At 38.8% G+C, this 26363-nt stretch overlaps 1 protein-coding gene across 2 annotated transcripts in view; it reads left to right on the top strand.

Annotated features, from left to right (window-relative positions):
- nat16 (N-acetyltransferase 16) overlaps positions 1-23317 on the top strand; it is a 38608-nt gene extending 15291 nt beyond the window's left edge. Inside the window, exons 2-6 of one of the 2 annotated variants that reach the window (XM_038732186.1) lie at positions 4355-4543; positions 10593-10818; positions 11911-12135; positions 12220-12563; positions 12835-23317. In XM_038732186.1, the coding sequence (XP_038588114.1) occupies positions 4485-4543; positions 10593-10818; positions 11911-12135; positions 12220-12563; positions 12835-13063 (1083 nt within the window). In that variant the 5' untranslated portion in view covers positions 4355-4484 and the 3' untranslated portion in view covers positions 13064-23317. The remainder of the gene's footprint in view (positions 1-4354; positions 4544-10592; positions 10819-11910; positions 12136-12219; positions 12564-12834) is intronic. The other variant, XM_038732187.1, reaches the window with a different exon arrangement.
- The last annotated feature ends 3046 nt before the right edge of the window (positions 23318-26363 follow it).

Below are 26363 nucleotides of genomic sequence, written 5' to 3' on the forward strand. Positions count from 1 at the left end.
GTGTTTGTTCTTTTTGTAATAGATGAATGGCAGTACAGTAAGTATTTTTGGGCCCAGTGGTATTAAATGACCTGCAGTTTTGGCTTGTCACGATGAGCTAACTGACTGCATGTAAACCAACAACAACAGAAATCTGTGCACTGAAGCACACCTTAATCGAATAATCTGCTCAAATCTGATTTCCCTAAGAGATCTGGTAACACAGGGGTCGCCAACTAAGTTTGGCGTCCGGACAGTTTTTTTTTAAACCATTAGATGACGGGCCACAACACAACAATCAGAGTGCCCGGTTAGCTTAGTCCAAAGAGTGCAAGCCTCTCCTTTGGCAGGTTGTGTGGTCAGTACCCACACACAAATATATTTTCTCTCCCTCTTCAACAATTTAATTATGAAGAGACTGTTTCGCATGCTCACAATAAAGAATGTGCTGGAGTGTATGCGTTCCACATCCAGCAACTTATGGATGCATCCCCACGCAGAGGAAATTCCTTCGCATCTCATTCAGGGGAATCCAATTTCATGTTTTCTGACTGCTCAGAATTTTTAAATAAAGTAAAAACTCTTCATTCAACTCAAAGTAAAGCAAACAGTGTAGGGACAAATATATTAATATATATAGAAGGCCGGTCAAATATATATTAAAAAAAAGTATAAAAATAATGATTTTTGTTGGTATTTTTTATTACTGAAAGGAAAGCAGGTAGGAATTTAAGCCGTTCAGTGTGTCAGAGCTGAGCGCCTAATGGGCTGTTTAGCCTGATGTTTGCAATGCACTTTTCAGATTTTATCTTTCAAATGAGAGCAGAGGAAATACCCGACTAACAGAGTAGATCTGTATGCTGTAGCAGAAAACATAATTCTTGCTGCCTACTGCAGTGCACTCAGGGTCCAGGTTGAAATATACTGAAGTGTTTTTGTGACAGCTGACTCCACTGTAAATGAAATACTACACATTAATAATCACATCAGTGCTCAGATCAGTAAGTCACTATGTGTAGAATGTTGTTGTCCAGTCACATCAAATCTGATGATTAGATTTTTTTATGCTACAAACATTAAATAAGGGAAATCTACTAACACACTGTGCAGTGCAGAAATCATAAACAACAGTACTGCCAGCTTTCCTCCTGTGGTAAAACATCCTGTCAAAAGCTCATCACAGGATTGCAGCTCACAAGAAAGCAACTGCAGCAACTGGTAAGCCTATACTACCCTACGCTGAATTATGCATACTGACTCAGATAATGCATTACTCATGACCAGTGCTACATTATACAGGTAGCGGTCTCAAACTCTTAAGCACATTTGCTGGAGTGATTCAGTGCTTGGAGAAAGTAATGCTTCTATTACTGGGGTAATGCTTCCTCTGATGCCTGTTGACGGACCATAGAGCTCTTGCCAAGGTAAGGGCAATATGAGTAAATTGTAGGTTTTTAATTTTGTTTGGTACTTGATTACAGACAAATGTCATTATTTAGCTCAATATATATTTCTTCGTTTCTTTTCTAGGAAAAAACACCCGTTTCACCCCGGCTGACGACAGAGACTATCTGCTTTTCCCTTCAAGAATTGAATCTGGTGACATGGATGTAATGGCGTTGTGTAAAGAGCTGTGAATGAGAATTAAAAACATTGTACATTAAACAGCAACACTGTGCTCTAAAAATAAAAATTAACAATGAATGGTTTTTGAGTCTTTTATGTTATTTGGTTCAACCGGTAATGTGGAAACATTTCTTCCTAACCATCTTCATTATCATATTATCATCATCAGAGGGATGGGGGGTTGTTGCATAATTTCCATGTATTATGCACTGCACAGGCAGTAATTATTTACTTTGTGTGATCTGGGAAGAAACAATACATATAAGTATGCTTCGCAACACAATAATTGGGCTCCCAGCTGTTGTCCTCGGAATGGTGGAAGAAGCCATTGCCATAATTGTGGATGTCCACTGTTACCAAGGAGATGACCCTTGGGGTTTCTTTTAAACAGCTGTATTAAGGCCTGGTCACACTAGCATTTGAAACAGCGTTGTACGACGAAATCCATTCATTCCAATGTAATAGCCACGATTAGTGGACTCAATTGAAGGGATGAAGTAAATCTAAATATTCAGCTTGAGTCCAGCTTTGGTGAACTTTGAACTGCTGCTGACCATCAGCAAGCCATCTTGATAGTGCTGACCTACGAGGGGACATAAAGCGATAGTCCAAAATGGACATAGATATAAGCTTATTAGCACATATACTTTTATTTAGCCCTCAGCATTTGGAGCATAACAGTCTCCAGCTGAGTGTTAGGAGACAAATGTTACATATAAGCCTTTGGAATAAACTGTGTGAACTTATTGTCCTGTCTGCGACTGAGCTAACGCGTTTGCTAACTATGCTCAGTAGAGTTTTTCCCCCCTCCTTACACGTTTCATTGAAATGATGTACAGCCCTGAGAACAAAATACAAGGAGGGATGAGCTTGGATTACTATTGTGACTGAAGCCTATTTCACTGAGGATCTGAGAGCTGTGGGTAAATTCAGGTCATCTAGCTACCACCAAATGTAATGTTCTGCATAAAATACCACTTTTGTGTTGATGCTGGGATCGATTTTGAGGTTTACCAAAGCTCATTCACTCCCACTTGACGTTTTGATACGCTGTGTTTGATACGCTCTGTAACTCCGTAATTACACAAGGGGGCAGTTTGAAATTTACAGCAAACAAAGAGGGACAAAAAAGAGGGAAAACACAATCAAAACAAATCTGAACAATAATAATTTTACTGATCCTGCAGAAGCCACAGACAGACTTGTGGGATATAGAATGCCAGCTACCAAGGAGACCATTGAAACACTGGATATTCGGGTCAAGAGAAGATAAAGAAAATCGGACATGGGGATCTTCCCATTGGCTTATTGTGAGACGTCCTAAATGTTGAATTGGTTGTTTTCCACTATGACCCACGTCTGTCTGATAGTGTCATTTTGTAGTCTGATCCCGACAATCCTGGTTGTTTGGTGCAGGGGTAGTGGGGTGAAGCTTGGTAGTACTACCAGTTAAAAGTTAAAAGAAAGGTCAAATCCGGCACATAATGACTTTCATTTTAAGCCTCAAATTTAAATACATGCAAAAATATTTTTTCCATCATAGACTATTATAGATAGTGGACTATTTGTGCAGTGACAATAACGCATATGAAAGAGCATTACATACATCTATTACTATGTCAGGTTACTGAGGAGGTAATCACAGTTTATTGGACAGTATCCCTTTAAGTAATTGATTACATCTCTCATGAACCAGGCTTCTGCTAAAGCCCAAATGTTTCTCTAAAAACCATGCAAAATAAAGTTTCAAAGTTGTCGATGCCATTTATGTTTGTGCTTCCCACATTAATTTTATTTGAAGCTGCTGTGGCATTCAAATGGCATTTAACTTAAAGACGTGATATGTCAGTAAATTACATGCAGGGCATTTTAAAATCCATTTCTAATTCTTTAGGTAAGTTTATTAGACTTTATTTCAGCAGCAGGGACTCTCCAAACTCTGACCTATAACAGCCTGCTGCAGAATGTGACCCAGTATTGGTTGGCATGCCTCTCTCAACATAGTAGCTATTGATTTTTAGATGGTACATTAAGGCCAGTTTCACTGGGGTTTTAATATATAAATATTGACTGCATATTGTTATATCTGCACTAGGTTTCTTAAAATGGTTAGTTGTAGCACTTATAAGGGAAACTCTAAAAAAAAATATTTTGGTGGAGGGTCAGGTTAAGCCCACTGGTGTCTATTTGTTATCTCTAATTCAAGCATTCACAAACAAATAAATCTGTGAAAAAATGTGTTCACATAGATCTTATAGTGTATATGTAAATAATCAAATAAAACTTCCTACTCAATACTATTTGATACCCTAAAACTAATCCACATCTTGTAATACAGATATAATCCCCATATTGTAAATGAAAAATCATAGGATTGTCAATCATTGTAAGTCACAGTGCCACAAAGTTTTGAGGAAACAACATCTAATTGAGCAATTCATGGAAAACAAGGAGTTTCATGCTATTCAAGATTAAAATGAAATAAACTTCTGTTTTTGCACAAATCTATTTACAGTATGGGTCACCTCTCGGAGGAGACTCTTTCAGTACCAATTAATCTAAAGGTTGCCATTAACCATGACCTCTATCTTTAAAATGTCGGCCTATGGAGTCCAACCATTGTAGGTCAAGTATAGTGTTTCGCACAGTTGTATTATTTTGATGGCAACGAGCACAGAGTGATGATTGACAGATTTACCAACTAATCATTTTCTGGTGCCTGTGTGTCAATGGTTTGTTTCATGTATAGGCGGGGCTGCACGGGAAAAATGACATGGAGCCTGCTATCGCGCAACAGAGTGCTATGCTTATGTGTTTGCGTCAGCACGGAGCCTACTGGCATGAAGCACTGGAGCCAAGGATCTACCCAGGAGACATGAATGATTTTGGTGTCCATGTTCTCATCACTTGACCAACGGGATAATCTACTGAAGACATGGTGTGTTCCTTTGAGTTTTGTATTATTCAGGTGCTAAAGAGACCTGTTCTTTTCAGTGTGATGGTACTATCTGTTCTGTGTGGAGGTGGGGGTAGAACTGGCAGCATACTCCAAATAAATCAAATAAGGAATGTATGCCACATTAGACTTTGATCGCCAGTGTGTAATGGCTATAATACCAGTCAACCTGTCTTTGCGTGCTGAGTTTTGCTCTTTATGATAAATGAGCTAAACAATCTGGAGTTACAGTATATAATTCCTGTAATGCTACCTCTTGAGGTTTTCCTACAATTTGGTGGAGAATGCGGTCATTGCCAAAACTCAGTCATCAATCATACATTGAAGATTCTTAGCTCTTCTTTGTGGTCATTGTTGGTACCATTTTGTGCCAGGCGTGTAGTAGTAGGGGAGCTTTAGGTTACTGCAGTAGTCTCATCCAGCCCTCCTGCCACAAATATGCAACAAACCTTAATCTTACCTTTGTCAAAACAGCATGTGTAGCAAGTTATAACCACAAGCTTTAACTGATGGTAATCCCGACTGCTGTCATATGAGCAAAATGCAGAATGCTTAACTTTTCGTAGTGCTGATATATGAACAACTTTGTTGACACACTTGTTCCCCTTGACTTGTTGGTCAATTCATCAACAAAGTCATGTAGTGGAGTACGATTTTGTGTGTGCGCGTGTTCCAAAGTTTTCACTTCCATTGTCTTTCCACAACTCTAAAGCTCCCCCATCTGGCATGGTCATCAATAAATGACTAGACCCCAATCTGCAGTGACACTGGCATTTACTTGCTGTGGCGCATTTGATGGAAGTTCAGTCTTTGCAAATGTGCCAAATTCCATTTTGTATGGAGTACACTGCCAGCGGAAGAGAGCAAGGAAGCAGGAGCATGAGAGAGTGAATATGAGAAGAGTTAATCAATGAGTGAGTGAGAGAGAGCGAGAGACAGAAACACAAAAACAAAAACAGCATCGCTCTCATTGGCAGGACCGACTACCCAGCCGAGCCTGGCACCTCATCTCGTCAAAGCATGATGGAAAAATACCAGTGTCCACAGTGTGTACTTGTGTGTGTCTGCTTTGACCAGACAGTGTTTTCACTACAAATGCCCTTACAGCTCACATGGCCCATTGATAGATATTGGAACATGTCTAGCATTTCTGTGTTAGCTTCTACAAACCAACAACTCCCCTTCAGGACAGACACTCCCTTCCAGTCCCCTCTCTTACGGCATTAAAAGACAGTGCTTAAAGAAAAACAAACTAACTAACCGGTAATGAAATAGGGTTAATAGCGACAACAAAAGAAGAATGAACACAGAATGATGTCCCTGAGGTTGTGTTATACAAATGTGTCCACATTCTTTACAAAAGTTAAAGTTCCACCCATTTGACATGCAGAGATTGAGTTTATGTTGGGTAGAGATTTGGCTTTTAAGTGGTGTCATATCTCAGTGAAATAGATACATCAACTTCCATAGTGCGATTGTAGAGGAGTCCATAGACACCATGTTTATCCAAGAATAGCAAGTACAGATGAATCACTGTGAGGAGTGAAGCCTAGAAGATGTTCACCTGACACTTAAACCCTGCCTACACCAGACACGTTATAGCCAAAAGGCCAAGTTGTCCTTCTCATGCAAGTCTGACCGAACAGATGTTTCTGTTTTAATCAAAGCTGCTATGTGCGCTCGCTAAATAAGGCATGCACTTCTCACGTCACAACAGTAAGGGACAGTGGCAGCAGGTTCAGGTGGCTTGAAGGTGAGGACAAACAGTAGCCGCTTTCACAATGTGTTATTTTCTGCGAGTATTGCACCAATGTGCCGGCTCGCTTTGCTGTATGAAAGGTATGGAGCCGGGCAGGGGGTCCGATTTGACCGGCCTCTGAGCCAGGGACGTTGGTAGTAACAGAGACAGAACTATGTCTGTGTGAAAAGCTACAACCTGCATTCCGTTGTTGTCTTTTTCGCTGGAAAGCTGGATCATTATGTGAAAGCACACATGGTTGCGGGATTTTGCCGCAAACGTTGGTTTAATATGAATCAGCGAATGCGGCATATTGGTGGAAAATGGAAAGTGGAAACATGTGTAAAGATGGGTGGGGCAGTCAGGTTATATGGAAAAGAGGGAAGGTCCGAGGCAAATGGCATTGAAAGGGCCTGGTGAATTAGTCACAGTATGACTGTACACTCAGAAGCGTTTGTATTGTGCTAACCGCTCAATACACCATCAAAACCTGTTTATGTCCCAGGAAAACCTACATAAAGTGTAAAAAAATGCTAAGCCAAGTACAAGTGACAGATAACCAGTTCTGTGACAGGTATTGTATTAAATGTCTGTGAGACAGATGGCTGAAATGTGTTCAGTGTGGACAGGCTGTTAGACATACTTACTGATGATGCCATGGAACAGGCTCAGAGAGACCACTTCAAGGGCCTGCCTGTTCTGTTTTAGAGTGTTATCAGCATTGCAGCAGCACTCTTATCTTGCTCCTGTAGCATTTAGCAGCCACAGTTAATATCAATATTATTATCTTATCAGCATGACCTTTAGAGGTGACTCATGTATTCACAAAGAGTTAAGCTGCGTTTGTTTGTGTTGGGAGTTTCCCTACTGCCACTTGCTCGGGAAAAATAAATAGGCGTGAAAGGTCCTGAATTATATTCTCAGGAGGCTTTTACAGCAAGTCAAGGACAGTCCTCAGAATGTCCTCAGGAGGCTTTTATGCTTTGTTTATGCTTGCACACCGTGGCGCAGGCCTCCGCAGATGGCTTGTGAGCTCTGAGCATGCTCAGAGGCGTTTATTCTCAACATGCTAACAGTATTCTCGCCAGGGAGCGTACAAACAAAACATTCTGTAAAGAAGCAAGAAGTTAGTGAGTGTTACCAGAAGAATCGCATAGACCAAACATGGCTGCACACTCCGGAATGCAGAGGAAGAATTGTTATTTATTGTAAACGCATATCTATTCATGGCCATTTTACAATCCATGTAAAGAAAGTATTTGGAACACCAAATGTATTCTAATGAAATAAAGACTGATCCTGCTGGCAAAATTTTATTTACTCAAATGTAGGATTTTAAGATCTATATGAATAAAAACAAATAGGCCGGCTTTTTTAAAAATCATTAGACATATTAATAGTAAAAATGTGTCTAATACTTTAGCTTTTCTCAGTATTTGTGGCAGTCATCTTCTCAGTTGTGTTGTAACTCATGTCATGTTCTACTTCTTGTTTGAACTTTGTATTCAACAAAGGGAACTCGATGCCTTGCGGAGGTGCGATGGCGTCACTTTTGGCACCTTTGCGCTGGGAACACTGCGTTGAGCATAAACAGAGCTTCAAAGCGAGGCATGGACAGTCCTCGGTTACATTCTCAGGAGCACGTTGACCAGGCCGGCCATATACTAGGGTCTCAACATAGTCATGTACTGTACTTTGGGGAGAACACTGTACAGCACAGATATTCCTCTACACAATTTCTTCAACTTGGTCACGCCACTGTATTGAGTCATAGTCGTCTATGAACCTTGGGTCCTACTGTGCATCCGTGCTTCTTTAGAGACATGGTATCCTTGAGTCCAGCCTTCTATCGCTCTGGCAGGATTTTCCAATGTCAGTCACCTCTTTTGTCTGCCAGCGAAAGGCATCATGTGGATGTACTTTAGGTGGTTTGTATTTGGCTTACACTGGCCTTGATTGACCCAGCCCTCCTCTTTTCTGGGGTTGCACAGTCTTGGAGTGGGGGTAGGGGTAATGTGAATCTCCCTCGCGTTATTCCCTCTCGGTGAAAAAATTGGTAGAAGCTACTGGAGGCGATAGCTCATGGGGAGCACCCTCCACATTGACTGCTGTGCACAGGCAATCCAGCATGTGTTGTTGTTTTTTTTTGCTGAGTATAAACTTTTTTTTGAATGCGTGTTAGCCTACATGTTATCTTTTGGCTACATAAAATACAAAATCACATTAACAAATGTTTTTAATATTCAGTGAATATAAAAAAATGATTGAGATTTCATGCCCAGCCCACCTACTCGTTATTGTATGTTATCATATACTTACCATATTTTGTTGTATCTATCATATTGTATCACTTGTCTTTTGTATGTTTTCTTCTGTTACATTGCATGCTTTATTTTTGCACAAGCTTGTTTTATTTTTTTTGATCACACTGTACTGGATCCTATGTTAATGCAATGTATCCCAACATAATTAAATGAAAAAGTCTTCATAAAAGCAAGCTTCTGTTCTTGTTTTCCTTAGTACATAGACCTAACACCTGTACGCTTTGAGGGTCAGTGTTTTGGATCAATATCAGTTAGGTTTTGTTAGCGCCCACAACATTTAAATGTGTTCACTGCCACAACAATTTTTGTGTACCCACTCCAATAACCTTATCTGGATGAATCAGCATATTGGGCTTTAAAGGCAGAACTGTTTCAACACAAAAATCTCATTAGCTTTCTCCATTTCACCTTGTCTATTTCATTCTGTGAATTTTCTTGCCAGGTTCTGTACAAATAGCAGTGTTTGGAATGTGGAGCAGATCAGAGGGTATTAGAGTACGGATTAGGGAGCTGAGGGTATGGATTTACAAGATTTATGGGAAAAGACGTAGGCATCAAGATAGGTGCCAAGGTTCCACTCCCCGTCTCTGTTGTCATTTATCTGTTTGTCCCATCTTTTTGTCCGTTTCTGCCTCCCATTCTCTTCAACCTCATCTGTGGTTTGTTCTTGTTTGTTGTTTCAATGCTTTCTCTGGTCCAGTCTCCACCTTCACCTGTATATGTCTCCGTTATTCCTTAATCTAATTCAGCCATCTGGGACTTCTCTCTCCCGGCAGTCATCTGTGTTTGGTTCCTTTGGTCAGTACTTTCTGCTGATGCAGAGTGTGGCTGTCAGTAGTTAAGCTTATAGTGATGATTTGTCCCCTGCTGTGTTTTTCTATTCCTGCTGGTTATTCGTTCTTGTACTAATCTCATCCCTTTCATTCCTACATTGGCTATTACAAAGGTTTTAACCAAAACCTGGGAAGGTCCAATTACAATTGGCAGTGTTTTACAATGTGATAAAACACTTTTTGAATTGGGTGCCCCTAGTCTGTACTTTGTAAATTGTGAAAAAAGGCATATCTTCTAAATGTGTGAAATATCTAATATCTAATATTATAGTCTATTATTACTGGCTGTCAAATATAGATTCCTCCCAAACTCTCATCCACTCCCAAGGCTTGGTCCTGTCTCTGTATTCAGGCAACTCAGTATTCTCTTTCAATCTGAAATTCTGCAGAATTTCGCCTCCAATACAGAGCTGGTTGTGTCTACTGTGATGAGTGTGTTGTCACTGCCAATGTTGTGGTGTTGGCATGGCACGGGTGCAGCACTAGATAACACCCTCTAAGTCCATTATAGCATGCCATGGCATAGGCAGAGCGCTGTGATATTATTACCACTCTGCTCCACAGTTGCTCAAGATTGCTGGATGCAGAACTGAGTTGTGAGGGCTGTTATAAAGTTGCTGTAAACTCCTCCCGCCATCACAGTTGGGTGTCATCAGGTCATTTAACTGTGATGTAGTGTTGCACTGTATAAGTGCTACTGTTTTACAGGTATGGACAGAACCTGCAGCAACGACTTGTGTGTAGCACAAGCAGGGTTATTAGCCAGAGTGGCAGAGAAATGACTGAATGTGTTGCAATCACACACTAAGATGCTCATCTTTGTGTGGAGTGGACACAGTTATTTACTGTTGTTGGAGTGATTACATCATGAACAGCTGTTATCCAAGCACACATATCTATGAAGAGGCTTGTTTTTGCTTTGAATCAAAAATATTTCAATCTGTATGTTTGCACCACCCAGAAAGTTGCTACCTGCCAGGCAGGTCAGGTTAGGATAGCTATTGAGCTCTCCTAAATCCTGGTCAAATGTTTTACTCCTGGTAGTTGTCATGTTTCACTGGTTAAGAATGACAGCCTGCTCTGGTACATTTAATTACAATCTACAATAACCTCTCCTCCACTTTGTATCTTATCAGTTATTTCAAGATGAAGATTGATACCAGCCTGACTATGCCCCAGCTTCCAGAGGCCCTGTCCCAGGCAGGCCTTCAGTTTGCTGTGGCCACTGAGGAGGACTTTGATGAGATCATGGCTATGAGCCAGGACATCTATGGAGGCCTTGACTACCTGCCCACTAGATACACCAGCTGGCTGCAGGAGACCAACCGCACAGTTATATTGGCCCGCAAACAGGGGAAAGTGGTAAGTTCAGTCAATAGTATATAAATATTTTAAAATTATGGGGTTAAGAAAAAGCAGAATTCTTGTATTACAGAAGAAAATGCAGGATGCTTATCCCTGTGCTTCTTGTTATTAGGTTTTTTAGTGCGTCTTTAATACAAATATGAACATGTTTAGCATATTCAGTAGATGACAGAAGTGGCCAATAACCCACCAAATAATCTTTGCACAGGGAAACCGCAGGGCAGATGAAAATCAAATATACTTTCTACTGTCTAAGTTCACTTAGCTACGACTCTCGGCATGATGTAAATTTTGTCGTCTTCCCATGTCTATGAGGGTCCCAGTGAACATTTGTACTGTATGCACTATTTGCCCACATCGGGACACGTCCTGCTGAGCCTGAAGTAGCTGTCAGCGTTTTATTCATCATTTATACTGTTATAATATCACAGCACCATGAAAGGCATTAATTTGCCGAATTTAACGTCTTTAGAAACATCCAAACTCTGGTTTATTGATCTTTAAAATGGCCACTTTAATGATCCATCTGTCATCGATGTAAGGACAGAGAGCGATCTCTGGACATAGTGGATTCATCCTCAGCTCAGAATCAAATCTATAGGCTACACAGTCCTTCTGTGGACATTAAGGCAGCTGTCAGGTTGCACTGAAACATGGACTACATTACTGCAGTAAACACTGTTTAAATCAAACTAATCTGTACAAAGCTGTAACTGATTAGTTGCAATCTGCCTTTTAGCTGCAGTTAGTCTTGATGTGTTTTGACAGTACTTCATAAAATGCAAAATACCCTGAACATATGCAGACTTGATTGAACTAATTCTGATCAGCCCCTTCCCGGGCTTAATCAACTCAGAGCTCAGGGTCAGGAGTTTGTTGAATCTGTTTTCTGAAACACAATGTTCCTACTATACAAAAATGTTTTATTTTAGATACTGCTGCTCGTTCTTTCCTTGTATTCCTATGTATGTTATAATTACCTTGCCTGTGAATGTTTGAGTTGTGGGTATGGACTGGGTAAGTTGTAAATGAATTGCCCTTAATTAGATCAATTAAGTCTGAACCTGAATCGTCTTCGATGCTTGGCAGATCGCTCTGGAGTCCGTGTGCGTGATTGACGACGGAGAGACAATGCTGGTGGAAGGCCTCCGTGTTGCCCCTCAGGAAAGAGGCAAGGGTGTCGCAGGCGTTCTGCTGCGCTTTTGCTGTGAGCTGGTCAAGTCCAAGTACCCAGAGGTCAAAGTAACCCGCTTGACCCGTGATGATCAGCTTGGACCCAAGGATTTCCAGAAGTATCGCATCATAACCAAGCAGGTACCAGCAACAAAAGCAGACTTCTAAAGTCTGTGTAGTGTTTTAGTTCTTCATCAGCTCAGACACTGGCTTTCTTGTCTACAGGGTATTCTGCTGGTGCGCTTCAGAGCTGAAGACCTCAAGCTTCGCCTGTCTGAACTTGGTCTGGGTGAAGACATCCAATCCTCTTTGTCCACCTCCCTCTCCGACCCTCCCCCGGTGCATCTCGACCATACAACTATCCACCGGCTCTATCTGACCACTGACCTGATGCAGGGGGTCCTTCCCAATGGCACCATTATTCAAGACTGGCAGCCATTCAAGCTTTTGCCCAGTAACATGGCTATCCTACTGAAGAAGGACATTGACTGGATGGTGGATGATGTGTCCAACCCTACTGTGGCCAGCCTCTGTACCTTCCCTTTCAGGGTGCCCATTGGAGAAGACTGGTAACTATCCTTTCTTTATTTATTCATTTAATGCCACGCAGATGTTGCAAGTTAAGTCAGGGACAACGGCTGTCCATAAGAAAGTGTACAGCGTAGTGAAGTACACTGCTATCTACTATAGCATATTTTGATTGTACTATTGGATGGTAACAGAGTTGCTCTTTTATTAGAAACTACACATAGTATTTAAGAGTGCAAGTTATTATGTTATTCATTTTCAGAATAAGAAATACTTTACAATCAGTGAACTGGTCCACTTTTTTTAAACCAGGTATTACCTAAACATTGACATGTTTGGTAAAGACCTGGACCTGGCTCGGCAACAGTTCCTGTGCCACCTGCAGCACCACACTGCCACACTGAAGGGTCACGTGATGTGCCAGATGTTCCTGGATCCACCTCTCTGGAAGCCCATGGCTGAGTTCTGCCACAACACCTTGAGCGTGGAGCTGGTGAAGGAGTATACTGAGCAATGCGTGGTGGAGTCAGACATCGTCTAGTTTCAGAAGCGGGATGGAAAGGAGCAGAGGATGAAGGAGCTATAAAGGAATGAAGACAAGGGTCTAGACAACAAGGAATGGACACTACTCAATTACACTTAACAGAAAAACATAACCCTCTGTAGTGAAGAGATAGAAAAAAAACAAACAAAATGTAGGTTCTATAAAACAAAACAACTTCTCAGAATGCAGTAAGTTAGATTGAACAATACATGAACAAATACAGTGTGTGGACATAAAATCATGAGCACATATTATCAGCTACAATAGGTGTGAGAAATACAACATTTGTTAAGATTCTAATATTTAATTGGTGTCAGAGATGTGTTGATACAACACAAACATAGTCATTTTTATGTAACATTTTTAAGGCTGCAGTTTTGAAGTGCAGGCTATCACCAAACCCAAATAAATGTGTTTTCAAAAATAGACACCCGACTGTGAGGGCAGTTAGCACTGTCAAGATGGTTTACATTTGGTCAACGGTACATATTTGTGTTCACCAGAGTTGAGCTCTGCGTAAAAGCCACAGCAAGCAAAAATATATGCTGTGATACCTTCATGCAACAACACTACAAACCATAGCCATAAAAGTGACTGTAGAATGAAATTATCCCCTTATAAAGTTAGTTTGAAATGAAGTTTTATGACAATGATAACTGGTGTTTTTGATATTATGTCCACCTTCTGTATGATGTACGACACGTGATGGTGTAATAAGAGTGATGTGCTTGGGGAAGCTTTCTCACACCGGTAGCAGTGATGTAACCTAAAACCTAAAAACAGTCAACATGCAAATGCTAAATGCTAAAAGTCCCCTAAGGTTATCTCAAACCTTTCATCTCTGCTTTTTCTGTAAATATGAACCTTCTAAATATGTACACAAACTGAGTTGGGTTACTAAATCTGCACAACTCTGAAGGCACTTTATTAAAACTACACAGACAGGTTGTGTCGACGTTAAAATGAAAAGGAATAGTTCAGGATCAAATAGGGTAATTTTACAGATCCCGTCACGCTGATGTCGATGGGTGCATCAATTCACTAGAATTACCTTAGGAACATTAACAACAAATCTCTGCTGAAACAACAAACAAAGTCTGTTAGTGAAATGAACATGCTCAGTCACAAATTGGCTGACAATTTATTCTTTGTTATGGTCAGGCTTAGGTCTTTTGTTTTTTTTGTTTCAAATATTTGACTGTATATATATGTTACTAATTTAATATTTTCACTTAAATGCTGCAATAAAATTTTAACAGAAATGATTAACTTCTGAAGCTATAAGTGAAATCTAGGCTTACTTTTGTAGATCGCTAGCAAAATGCCAAACAAAATGCGAAAAGCTTGAAAATGTGAAAGAGACTACTGGGCAGTTTCCTACTTGCCTCAGCTAATGGAGGGAGAGGAGAAGAATGAAAATAACTGTGTTAGAATTAACAGAAATAAATGTTTTAACCATCACTAATATTAGCTGGCAAAACCTTTTGAAAAAATAATATTCCCTGTGACCGTGCAAGACCAGTGCTCAGAGAAAGTTCAGCAAACTCATCTCCAGTTTAGCCATGAACACAATACTTTGGATTATACCATAGCCAAGGTCAGTGCTAATTCCTGCATGACTGGCACATTTCAAACAGAGTTCCAGTCAGCAGCTTATTTAGTGACGTGTTGGTTCTCCATGAGCCTCCAGAACAGCTTCATTACTCAGTATCATCTGAAAGTGGAAACCATAGCAACAGTTACTAGTTCACTCACTTGTGAAAATAACCATATATCTGATGACAATTTACACTGGGGCTCAATTGTTTTGCATTGCAGTATGAATGGCAATGTCGAGTGGTATGTTGGTCCATCACTTTTGTCCGCACTGAAATATCTTGACAACTTTTTGATGGATTGTCATGAAATTTGGTACAGACATGTGTAGTCCACCAGATGCACCAACAGGGCTTTACTATGAATCCTAATGATTCTGGTAATTCCCTGACTTTTCATAGTGCCACCAGTTGGTTAAAGTTTTTATTTATCCAGTGAAATATCCCTAATAACCCGAACATCTTTGATACTTCCCAAATTTTAGTACACACATTCATGTTCCCTCCAGTTGGTGATCCTCTGACTGACATAAACTTTGGTTTATGATCAAATACCTGCAAAACTAATGACCAAACATCAAAGCAAATTCCTTGTATATGAAAACCCACCTAGCAGTAAACCCAATTCTCATATTCTCATCAGCCTCAGTTACGATTTTTGTTGTTTAATGCTAATACTCTAAGCTAAACTAAGATGGTAAACATTATACCTGCTAAATATCATCACGTTAACAGTCACTTTGAGCATGTTAGCATGTTGATATTAGCATTTAGCCCAAAGCATCGGTGTACCTAAGTACTGCCTTAAAGTCTACACTTGTTCCTTTGGTAAGTGGCCGTGGTGTAAGCACAATACCAGACACTGATGTGTTGCCCATAGAGAAATAATTAACTTGGTGGAGGAAATAACACTACTTCACATTCTTTGGCCTGCACCTACATGTGGTACATTTTTTCTTGGAGATTTGCATTACCACCTCTACTAGAGGCATCATAGCAGGCCCAAAATGTTTTTAATGTCTATAGTGATTAACTAGGCATGACATCATGAGAGTTTCCATAGCACCGCATCTTTACACTCTAAATCTCCCTTTAAATACCCATAGAGAGGGTGTGACAAAGGACCATTTGTCTGAGCCAGACAGGAATATCTTTTAGGAAAAACATCTCAGTTTGTATAGAACTATTGTACCTCCCTGTTGCCTTGACCAGCTTTTATCTTGACTTTGACCACCTTCTTCTTCTGGTATGCAATTTTCTAGGTGTGAGGATGACTGGGCCTATTTTCTGAAGAAAGATAAATGATGAGGAAGTATTTATTTCCTGATGGAAAAGGATTAAACACACTGAAACTTTTAAATATTAATATTTTAGGAAAGACCAATTCAGTGGTCACAATCCTCAACATATTGCAGGGAGCATAACAAAATAGGAGGACTATCTTTTTACCCTATTGTTTGTAACCAAAGAAAGTCACCACTCATCTAAACTGATGCCCTATTATTTGCTGCCAGGAGTGAAGTAAAGCTGTGGAAGGTTGAAAGGCCATGGTAGTAATTATTTTTTACCATTTGTTTGCTCGTGATCACAGAACATTTTTGTGATCTATTTTTAAAAATATTTATAAAAGTGGTTTTATAACTTGGGCCCACCTTATCACGTCAGTTGATATAGTGCTTTCGCAGCTCATATTCCGGTATTCCCAGAAAAGTGGCAAAGTTGTCATCACACAGCAAATCTGTGGCTTTTAGGGGCCCATCAGAGTCCGGGGCCCTGGGCAGCTGACTGCTTTGCCTGTTTGGTAATCCAGCATTAAGTCTACCACAGCTGCAGAAAAATTCTGTGTATTATAATATGTGAAAATGTTTCATAGTGTGCCCTTGGTAGTGAATAAGTAGAGTAGCTTCATTAAGCATTCGCTAATATAATATTCCTAATGGTGTTACTAGTGGCAGAAATAGTTTTCCTGTGGTAGGAAACAGCTGGTTTACTGTATAGTGTGACCTTGTGTTAGCTTGTCATAGATCATTCCCTTCTACTTGTCTTCAGCCACATCCTCCAGCTAGTCCTGGGGGATCCCAACACATCCCCCGGTCTGATGGGATATGTATTCCCTTCAGCGTGTTCTTTGTCTGCCCTGAAGTCCCCCCCCCCCCCACTTGGACAAACTCTGTCCGAGATGCCTGAACCATCTCAACTGGCTCCTTTTGATGTGTATGAGCAATGGTTCTACTGTGTCTGAGTGCCTCACCCTGTCTTTCAGAGTGTGATCAGACATCCTGGGGTTATTTAGGTTGCTTGTATCTGTGATCTCATTCTGTCTTCAATACAGATCATTTAGAAAGTAGATCAGCTGGACCATGACAGTCCAGTCCAGTGTCCACATTACAGAATGATGCAGCAGTCATTTTCTGTCAATCTAACTTTCCATCTTATCCTCACTTTTTAAAAAGACCTCAAGATAATTATTGGCAGCTAATCACTCGCAACTCAGAGCTAGCTATCCTCCATTTTCCAGAAGAATACCACGATTCAGGCTTGGAGGCGCTAATCATACTTGAATTACCACCAGTTTCGTCTAATGATTTTGTGATCACGAAAAAACAAAGCTTGTTAATTTCAAGACCGTGTGATCATTTTCTTGTGATTTCAAGAAAACAACAAAAAAACAGCAACAACAATCACCAACAAGCATCTTAACCCATGTGCTGTACTGCCTTCTTTATGAAGATGTCTAGGAAGATAAATCTTTTAAAAGCCTTTATTCAATGATGAAGAAATGTACTTATGCAGCCTCTCCCCACCTCCAAACACACACACACACACCACCAGTTAGTATAGTAAACTCTAACCAACTGAATAATCTTTGAAACATACTCTGTAGCTGGATATATTCCTCACAATCAAATACACCCTCTGTTAAGTTTCACATAAACCTCACCTTAACTATAGAACAGTATGTAGGTGTATCTTTCAACAGATTATGTTAAATATACTTATTAACTTATTTTTTGTTGTTTAGTCATAATAATATGTAATAACTGTAAATACTGTACGTTGTGCTGGAAAGCCACTTGAGCTTGTGTGATGTCAGAATGACGACTTGGCCTAAAAGCTTATGATCATAATTCCTCATTTTGAGGAAACAAATTGTTGCCAGTCGTGAGTTTTTCTCTGAGAACTTGTCAACTCATCACTGATCACCTCGTTTTATAAAATAAATTTAAATTCTATTTTCAGTGTTCACTCAATACGCCCTGCTGCCACTTCCCTTTCAGCATAATTTCTAAATACTCTGCGTCCCGGAGCCCTGATGTTATTAGCTTCACAGCAGGCAAAAGAAAAAAGAGATCTGTTGTTTGTCTACTAATCTGGTGGGAAGGGGGAAGAGCATTTTTTCAAGGATTTCTTTCAATGCGTACATGTACAAATCATCAATCACCAACAAATCAAGAATCCATTGTAAAATGTGTTGATGCTTTCATTCATTTGAAGGCCTCAGTATGCTTCAAATGAAGTAGGTTGTAAAACATTTTGTCTGACAGTGTGAAAAGTGTTTAATACTTGTTACAAATGACCACACTTGAAGGCGGGCAAAAAGCCTGCCATCACAGAATCCCCTTGAAATCATCCCACTGCCACGCCCATCTTTTTCAAGAGTTCTGTGCTTTGTGTGTCTTTGTAGTCTGGATGTGATGAATTGTACAATTGGAGATAATATTTTATTTCACCAACAATCTCAGCATCAGAAAAAAAAGTTCCAGATAAAAAAGTTTGTTTATTTTTGTTTATAGCATACTGAGGCCTTATTTTTTAACAACAAGCTTCTTTTTACCCCTGAAATTGCGGGGGTCATGGCAGCCTTGATGAACTGGCTTGGTCAATTTTAATCATTTTGGGCTTGAGTTTTGTAAAGAACACATTTTTGGTTGCTCTGAACTACATGCAAAGCAAAGCATCATTGGATGCCTTATTATTCTTGTATCAACTGAATTTTAATGTTCTCAATTGTTTGGCTACTGTTTGTGCCATTAGCCTAAACGTTTGCCCTCTAACCCAAGACAAGTTCATTTTAAACAATTCATTCCTATTTTGATTTTTGTCCAAGAACTTAACTTTTCTTAACTATATAAAGTTTAGTAATCATCACATGTGAAAGACAATATTTTATTATTGCTTATCAAGAGCATTTTGACATTCCAAAAATTGTAATTGATGGTCAAATTATTCTGGCAGAAGCTGTAGGTTTCTTTTCTGTGTTTCATTGTGCTGTTAATGAACCAACTGTTCATTCCATATACAAGTCCTCAATGTACAGTACTGTGCAAAAGTTGGTGGGTGTGGAAAAACAAAGTACAAAATGAGTGAACAGAAGAAAAATCTAAATCAAATCAATATTTGGTGTGAGCACCCTTTGCCTTCAAACAGCATCAGTTCTTCTTGGTGCACTTGTACGTAGTTTTTGAAGGAAATCTGCAGGTAGGTCGGCCCAAACATCTTGGAGAACTCCCCACAGTCCTTGTGTGGATTTAGGCAGCCTCAGCTGCTTCTCTCTCTTCATGTAATCCCAGACAGACTGGATGATGTTGAGATCAGGGCTCTGTGGGGGCCACACCATCACTTCCAGGACTCCTGGTTCTTCTTTAAGCTGAAGATCGTTCTTAATGACTTTTGTTTGGGCTCGTTGTCATGCTGCAGAATAAATTTGGGCCAATTCAGATGCCTCCCTGATGGTACAGCATGATGACTAAATATCTGGCTGTACTTCTCAGCATTGAGGAGACCTTTCATTCTGACCTAATCCCCAACTCCATCTGCAGAAATTAAGCCCCAAACTAGCAAGGAACCTACATCAAGCTTCACTGCTACCTGCAGACACTCATGCTTGTACTGCTCCCTCTGTGCATAGTGGAGTTGTGTGGCCTTGTTTCCATGTCGAAAGCTTTTTGGTAGTCTTCCATAGAGGCCACTTCTGACCAGACTTCTCCAGACAGTAGATGGGTGTACCAGGGTCCCACCGTTTTCTGCAACTCTGAGCTGACATCTTCAGATTGTGAAAAGAAGTAAGCATGATGTGTCTTACATCTGCTGCAGTAAGTTTCTTTGGCTGACCACTGCATCTACAATCCTCAGTGTTCCTTGTTTCTTTGTACTTCTTCATAAGAGCTTGGACAGCACATCTGGAAACCCCTGTCTGCCTTGAAATGTCTGCCTGGGAGAGAGCTAGTTGATGCAGTGTAACTACCTTGTGTCTTGTTGCTGTGCTCAGTCTTGCCATAGTAAACTGTCTTCAGCATCCTCACCTTGTTAGCTGAGTTTGGCTGTTCCTCACCCAGCTGGATTCCTCCTTCACAGCGGTTTCTGTTTCACTTCACATATTGAATTGGTGATCATTAGCACCTGTTTGGTGTAACTCATACACATGACGATATGCCTACAAAATCCCTGACTTTGTGCAAGTGTACCAAGAAGAACTGATGCTGTTTGAAGGCAGTGAGTGGTCAAACCAAATATTGATTTGATTTAGATTTTTCTTTTGTCCACTCACTGTGCATTTTGTTAATTGATAAATATAAAATAATCTATCAACATGTCTATTTTTGAAAGCATTCTTACTTTACAGATTTTTTTCCACACATAAAACTTTTGTACATTACTGTACATGCTTTCAAACACCAGTGCCAAAGCTGACGAGACTCTTAGGTCTAAAACTTCAAAAACAGTTTCTGCCACTGAGTTCTGCAGATTGAGATCAATCCAACAAATGTGGTTTGATCATTTGAAACCTTCTACATAGTGTATAAAAAGCGATCATTTTATCCAAAGCTTATCAGTTTCTTCCAGTATTGCAGTGACTGTATTATTTGTACTCTGCCTGATGCACTTCTGCTTAGCTACCAGATTTGAACTTGACCTGTATTTTTTGAGCTTGGGATTGGACTTGGGATAACTGCAACGTGGTTTTATGTGACTGTCAAACACATAGCGAACAGAGTTCTTGGATTAACGTTTTTCATTGCCACTTTCATATAAGGTATGCTTGTTAATAAATCACTTATTAGTATTGATCAGTAAAAAAAAGCAGTTCAAAAGGACTTTTTTTGTTTTGTTTTTTGTCCTAAGAGACTTCTTTGATTAACCCTTTTAAAAACCATTTTTTAAAAAGTAATTCTTTGTAAAGGGTTTATACATTGTAACTAATTGCTTTATTAATGTTAATAAATAATTTATTTATAGCTAATAGGTCAGTAAAATTGACAACATTTTGGGTTGAAGATTAAGAAAAAACAATTTGATGTGCACTATGTCATCTTCCAGCAAAAATATATTTTCTATTTTGAAATAGCTCTTAGCACAATGACCACCTTCTGGAAAGGGACTGCAAATTTTAATGGTTTATTAGAAAGTGAGGGCTGGAACACACTTCTCAGAGCTGCCTCAAAGAAAATGTGCTTGGTTGTTGTTTATTTGGTAACAGATTTTGGGTACTTCACCGTGTCTTAGGTGGTTTCGAAGGTGGTGACGCTCCTCTCTGCTTAGATCTGCAGAGATGTTAAAATGTTAAAATATGTCTTTGTAGAACTTTGTAGAATTCCAGCTTCAGGGTCATGATTTTCTCTTCTCCAATGGAGGGAGAAAGGTCAACAAGTCCTCCAGACTAATTATCAAATTACATAATTTCTCTTTGTTCGTTAAAACAACCCTTAGTAGTGTTTCTGGTCTTGCACCCATTCCGGCAGGATGACATAATTTGTCAGTGCCTTCTGAAACTGTCAGAAATCACTTTTAAAATCACTGGTAAAATAATTCATATGATGTTTCCTGATCTGCCGCCTCTGTGGTGAATGTTTGTTTATGTTCAGGGACAAAATGACTTTGTTAGTGTGGAAATACTGTGATTTAGGTCAAAAGCACCCAATTTCTCAAGGTTAGGGAACCTATGTCAAGAGAATTTTGGTTTAAACAAAGCAACAGTGACTCCTAGGAAATGGGAAACAAACTGCAATCACTTGTGTCAAAGTCAGACGCTTGACCTGCACCCTTCAAACCTATCCAATGACAACATTATAGTAACAGCTGCCTTTGCTCTCAAAGGTATTTGAACAAACAACTCTATTGTTTTTAATGGAAGGACAGTCTCACTATTAAAGAGGACACTTATACCTGGAGGAGGATATTCACCAGGCTAAGGGATTTTCCCACAACCTGAGAATTCAAAAGTCTTTCGTATAAATGCTTTATTGCATTAGTAACACATTATAAAACGTGGCCCCACTGTCAAATAAAGTACAATTTACAAAAGGGTTATGATACCATACAGCTGGCACTGGCAAGCATCACCATCATGTACAAGTCAGGGATACTAACACAGGATGTATTTGATGAAGAGGAAAATACAAATGAAAGGATAGATAAAAAAGGTTCATAAACTTTAAACATTAGATATAGAGCCCAGTAGCTCCCTCAAATCCCATTAATCAGGGAGAGCAGCTTCAACAACAAAGTTTCAGAGGTTCCAGAGGGCCGGATGCCTACGCTTACTGCAGACTTCTATATACAGAAAATATAGCGCACAAATATACAATATGTTCAGTAGATACTCTGGATTTTATGCATAGTAGTTCTTCACTGGATGTGGATGCATTGTGTGATTGAGGGTAGCTCAAAGAAGTGCCAAATTTAATGCTAAACTTCTATATTTGTCAATTAACTCATGGAATTGTACTAGTTTTAGTTGAAAACATATATATGAGTATATGTTTGCCCTTTTAAAAGTCAAGGTGATATCATCAGTGGCTGAATGTGACACTGAAATGATTTATTGAAAGATTTTTTTGGTTACTTATAGCACTTTGTTTAAAAAATGTGATGATTGTATACTTTGTATACAAGTGAATAAAATGCTAACACATTGTGCTGCAAACCCTATAGGTATTATAGGGTTAAGTGTTATATTAATGTATGTTTTATGAATTACTGTACAAGCCATTGAGTTAGTGGGTAAAGCAGCATGCACTTTAGTTGTCTTTGGCAATAATAGATAAGCTCCCATCTCCTGTAAAGTAGCATCGACTTCAGTGAAAAACAAATGTTGTTGTCGCACATCTTGATGTTCAGAAACAATCATACAGTGTCATGTGAGATAAGCCTTTCTCTGTCAGTTTTACAATGTTTCTTCAAAGCTGAACCATTTCATAAATGACATGTAGAGCAGTATGTACATCAGTATACAGTGGCAATGAAAATAAGACTATATTTTATTCTGAGAAAACAGCTGTAAGATTAACACAATAAGAGATGAAATGGCTGTGTTTTGAAGGAGTAATGCAGTTTTGGGTTAGTTAGAGATAAAAAGGAACTAAGTACATTTAGTATACTAGCTTTTACGTACTTTATGTGAGTAATTCCATTTTGTGAGACCTTATACTTTTACATTTCAGAGAGAAATATCCTTTTTACTCCACTACATTAACCTGAGAGCTGTAGTAACTAGACTAACGTTGTTACATGCAAATATAAATACGATGCACTGCTAGAATTTAAACTAGCCAGTGTGATGATAGAAATGTGTAGGTTTCAAAGATAATTTTATTTTCATATGCACTCAGTGATGCAAATCTTTAACTCTGTACATTAAATCTTTCTCTGTGCTTGATTTGTAGTGATTGCTTTATCATGGCTTGATTGGTAATGCCTTGGACCTCCATAAGGGGGAACGTGAACAACCCTTTCTCATTTGTTGTATTTTAAGTAAAGACAAGTGACGAGTCTGTGTTTTCTTTCACATTATTTCCCTCCTGTAATCGAACATTTTGAACATTTTTGGAAATACCCCTATTCACTTCCTTTCCAATAGTTATCAGTGCTGTAAAGAAATAGTTCAAACTTTTGGAGAAATTCCATTCGCTTATTTGCTTTCTTTCAGAGAGTTACATGAGAAAATGGATATAAATCTCATGTGTTAATTAGAGCGTGGTTAGCCTAGGTTAGCATAAAGACTGGAAGCAGTCAAAAATACAGCTACTTTCATGTCTAAAACTCACTAATAAACACAGTGTATCAAGCTTGCTAACATGTACAGAAACAGAAATGTAAAAATGAAAATTTGTGGTTTTAGGGGTGTTATGTGCTGGAACTGTTTCTTGATGACATGTGGTATCTTGTTATTCATAAGCCCAGTTTACTATTTCTGTGCAGCATCTGTGGCCATTGCGTGGATTGGCAAATATGGTCGGTGAGCACTGGACAGGCACTGTACAGGCACGATGGCACCAAACCTGGCACCCTCATTGTGATGAAAAGGCTGTTGTTCAGCAAGAACTATTTCTAGCACATAACTCCCCATAAAACCAAATATTGACTGGTAAATACTTTTTAACTCTTGAAAACTTGAAAATATCTAAGCTAGCTGTTTCCCCCTGCGTCCAGTTTTTATGCTAAGCTAGGCTTACCATAGCCTGGCTCCAGCTCTATTCTTCTCATAGACATGAGATTGATATCAATCTGAACATCTTACTCACAGAAAGAACGACAATAACTGCATTTTACAAAATGTTTAATTATTCCTTACTCAGAAAAGGGTCTGGAGTTAGGACATGCCTAGCTTAGCATAAAGCCTGGGGGTGGGGAGAAACAGTTAAACATATGTGTGTCTCTCAAAAATATTGAACTATTCCTTGAAGGGCTGAAAATCAGCTGTATGTTGACAAATTTGTTATTTACAGTAAATCACATCAGTCCTAATGCAAAGTAATATACAAATGTGAAATCACAACATTGTACTACTTATTTACTTTTACTTACATAAGCTTCAGAATGCAGTATTATTTAATTGTGGTACTGATTGCTTTACTTAAATAAAGGGCTTATGTCCTTTTCCCACTGCTGTTGAAGTCATTCTGTGGCTATCATATTTTTAATTATTATAGTTTGATAAGAAGGTATTTTTATAGCACAACACTTTTGGATTGTTGTCCAGTTGAATTAGTATTTGTAGAAAATATTCTAGATAGCCAAGCTATAAATAGTCTCTGTGACTCAAAATCAAAAAATGTGGAGTCACAGAGAAACCTGTTTCTCAAATCATATCCTACAAAGCGAATATCATGAAATTCACATTTTTGCTACAACTGTTGCAGTATGAATGTGGAGGTATATTCCCATGATTTATCTGAACAACCCTTTCCAATATTTTTATTCAGAAAAATGAACTAACTCTGCATATGTACTGTATTGGCAGAATTACTCTGACATCCATTAACTTGTTTTACAGAGATTCATGTTGGCTGGTAATTGGTTAGGAAGATACATACAACCACAAATTATGCTGAGACAACAGCTCAATGGGTTGCCATGAAATTTGGTGCAGACCCTGTTCCCCTCAGGATGAAATAATAACTTTCTCGATCCCCTGACTTTTCATCAATGGTCAACATCAGGTCTTAATTATAATAAAAATAATAATAATAATATATTTCATTTATAACACACTTTACACTTGAGGCAAATCTCAAAGTGCTACAAGGTAAAAGCATCAATATAAAAACAGCTAAAAAGCATAAAAACAATAAAAATTTTATCTGCAAACTATTGACATTCCCATTAGCCTCAGCTGTATGTATTCAATGCTAATTAGCAAGTGTTGCATGCTAACATGCTAAGATGTTGAACATGCTATACATTACTAAACATCAGCAAGTTAGCATTGCTATTGTTAGCATGCTGACATTAGCATTCGTACCCAAGTACAGCCTTTATAAAAATCTGCTAGCATGGCTGAAGATCTTTGTCTTGTTTTTATGTGAATCGTTCACTAAATTGTCTCCATCTTTTGCCACACATTCATATTTTGTCACTAGAATGACATAATTTGAGCAAGCAGCCATGATTACTGACTTTATGCTTAAAATTAAAGAGATTTAAGATTAGATAAGATTAAATATAAAAGTAAAATATACATTTATTTATGAGAAAATATTGTCTTTGTGCTACAATGGGAAACATAACATAACATGCAAGTTGTAACACTGACAGTGGAGGGCAGAAATACACAATGTAAGCGGGAGAACAATGGTATTGGAGTTTGGAAATAATTGATAATACCATAATAAATCTTTGATATATACATATGTACATGTTTTCCTAAATTTCCACCAAAAAACAAAATGAAGTCACTATTCTAAAACCTTGAAATAAAAATTAAAATTAGGAAAAGTGATCATGCTCCATACTACAGGACATATTTTCTCTGAATGATGCAGACAATTATAAATCAAATTAGCTTTGGAAATGAGAACTAGTTTAAAAAAAAGCAAAAAACACCACAAAAAATTTCTGCTGTTAATAGAACAATGTTGTTATTGTGACTTTAAAACAAGTCAAATCTCTGCAATTAAAATATAATACAGTTTGTGCTTGTCAGTGTAGTGTATTTTATAATTGTAAAAAATCCCATTAACATTCAAACTAACTAGTTGGTATCCTCCACAAACAGCACTGGTTCTATCATTAGCATTATAAAAAAGTATTTATGTCTCAAAAGGGCCGGTCCGTGCATGAAATCGCTTATAGGTAGCCTAATTCATCTGCAGTTGTTAACATTGTATTATGAAAAATGCCACTTATAGGGGTATTACCTAAATTAATTTTTCTACTTGCGCTAATGCAAATGTATGACCCATATGAGTTCATTTTTCCAGAGC

The sequence above is a fragment of the Micropterus salmoides genome, unplaced genomic scaffold, assembly GCF_014851395.1.
Source record: "Micropterus salmoides isolate LMB-PRFRI ecotype aquatic unplaced genomic scaffold, ASM1485139v1 Ms_hic_scaffold_2, whole genome shotgun sequence".
NCBI lineage: Eukaryota > Metazoa > Chordata > Actinopteri > Centrarchiformes > Centrarchidae > Micropterus > Micropterus salmoides.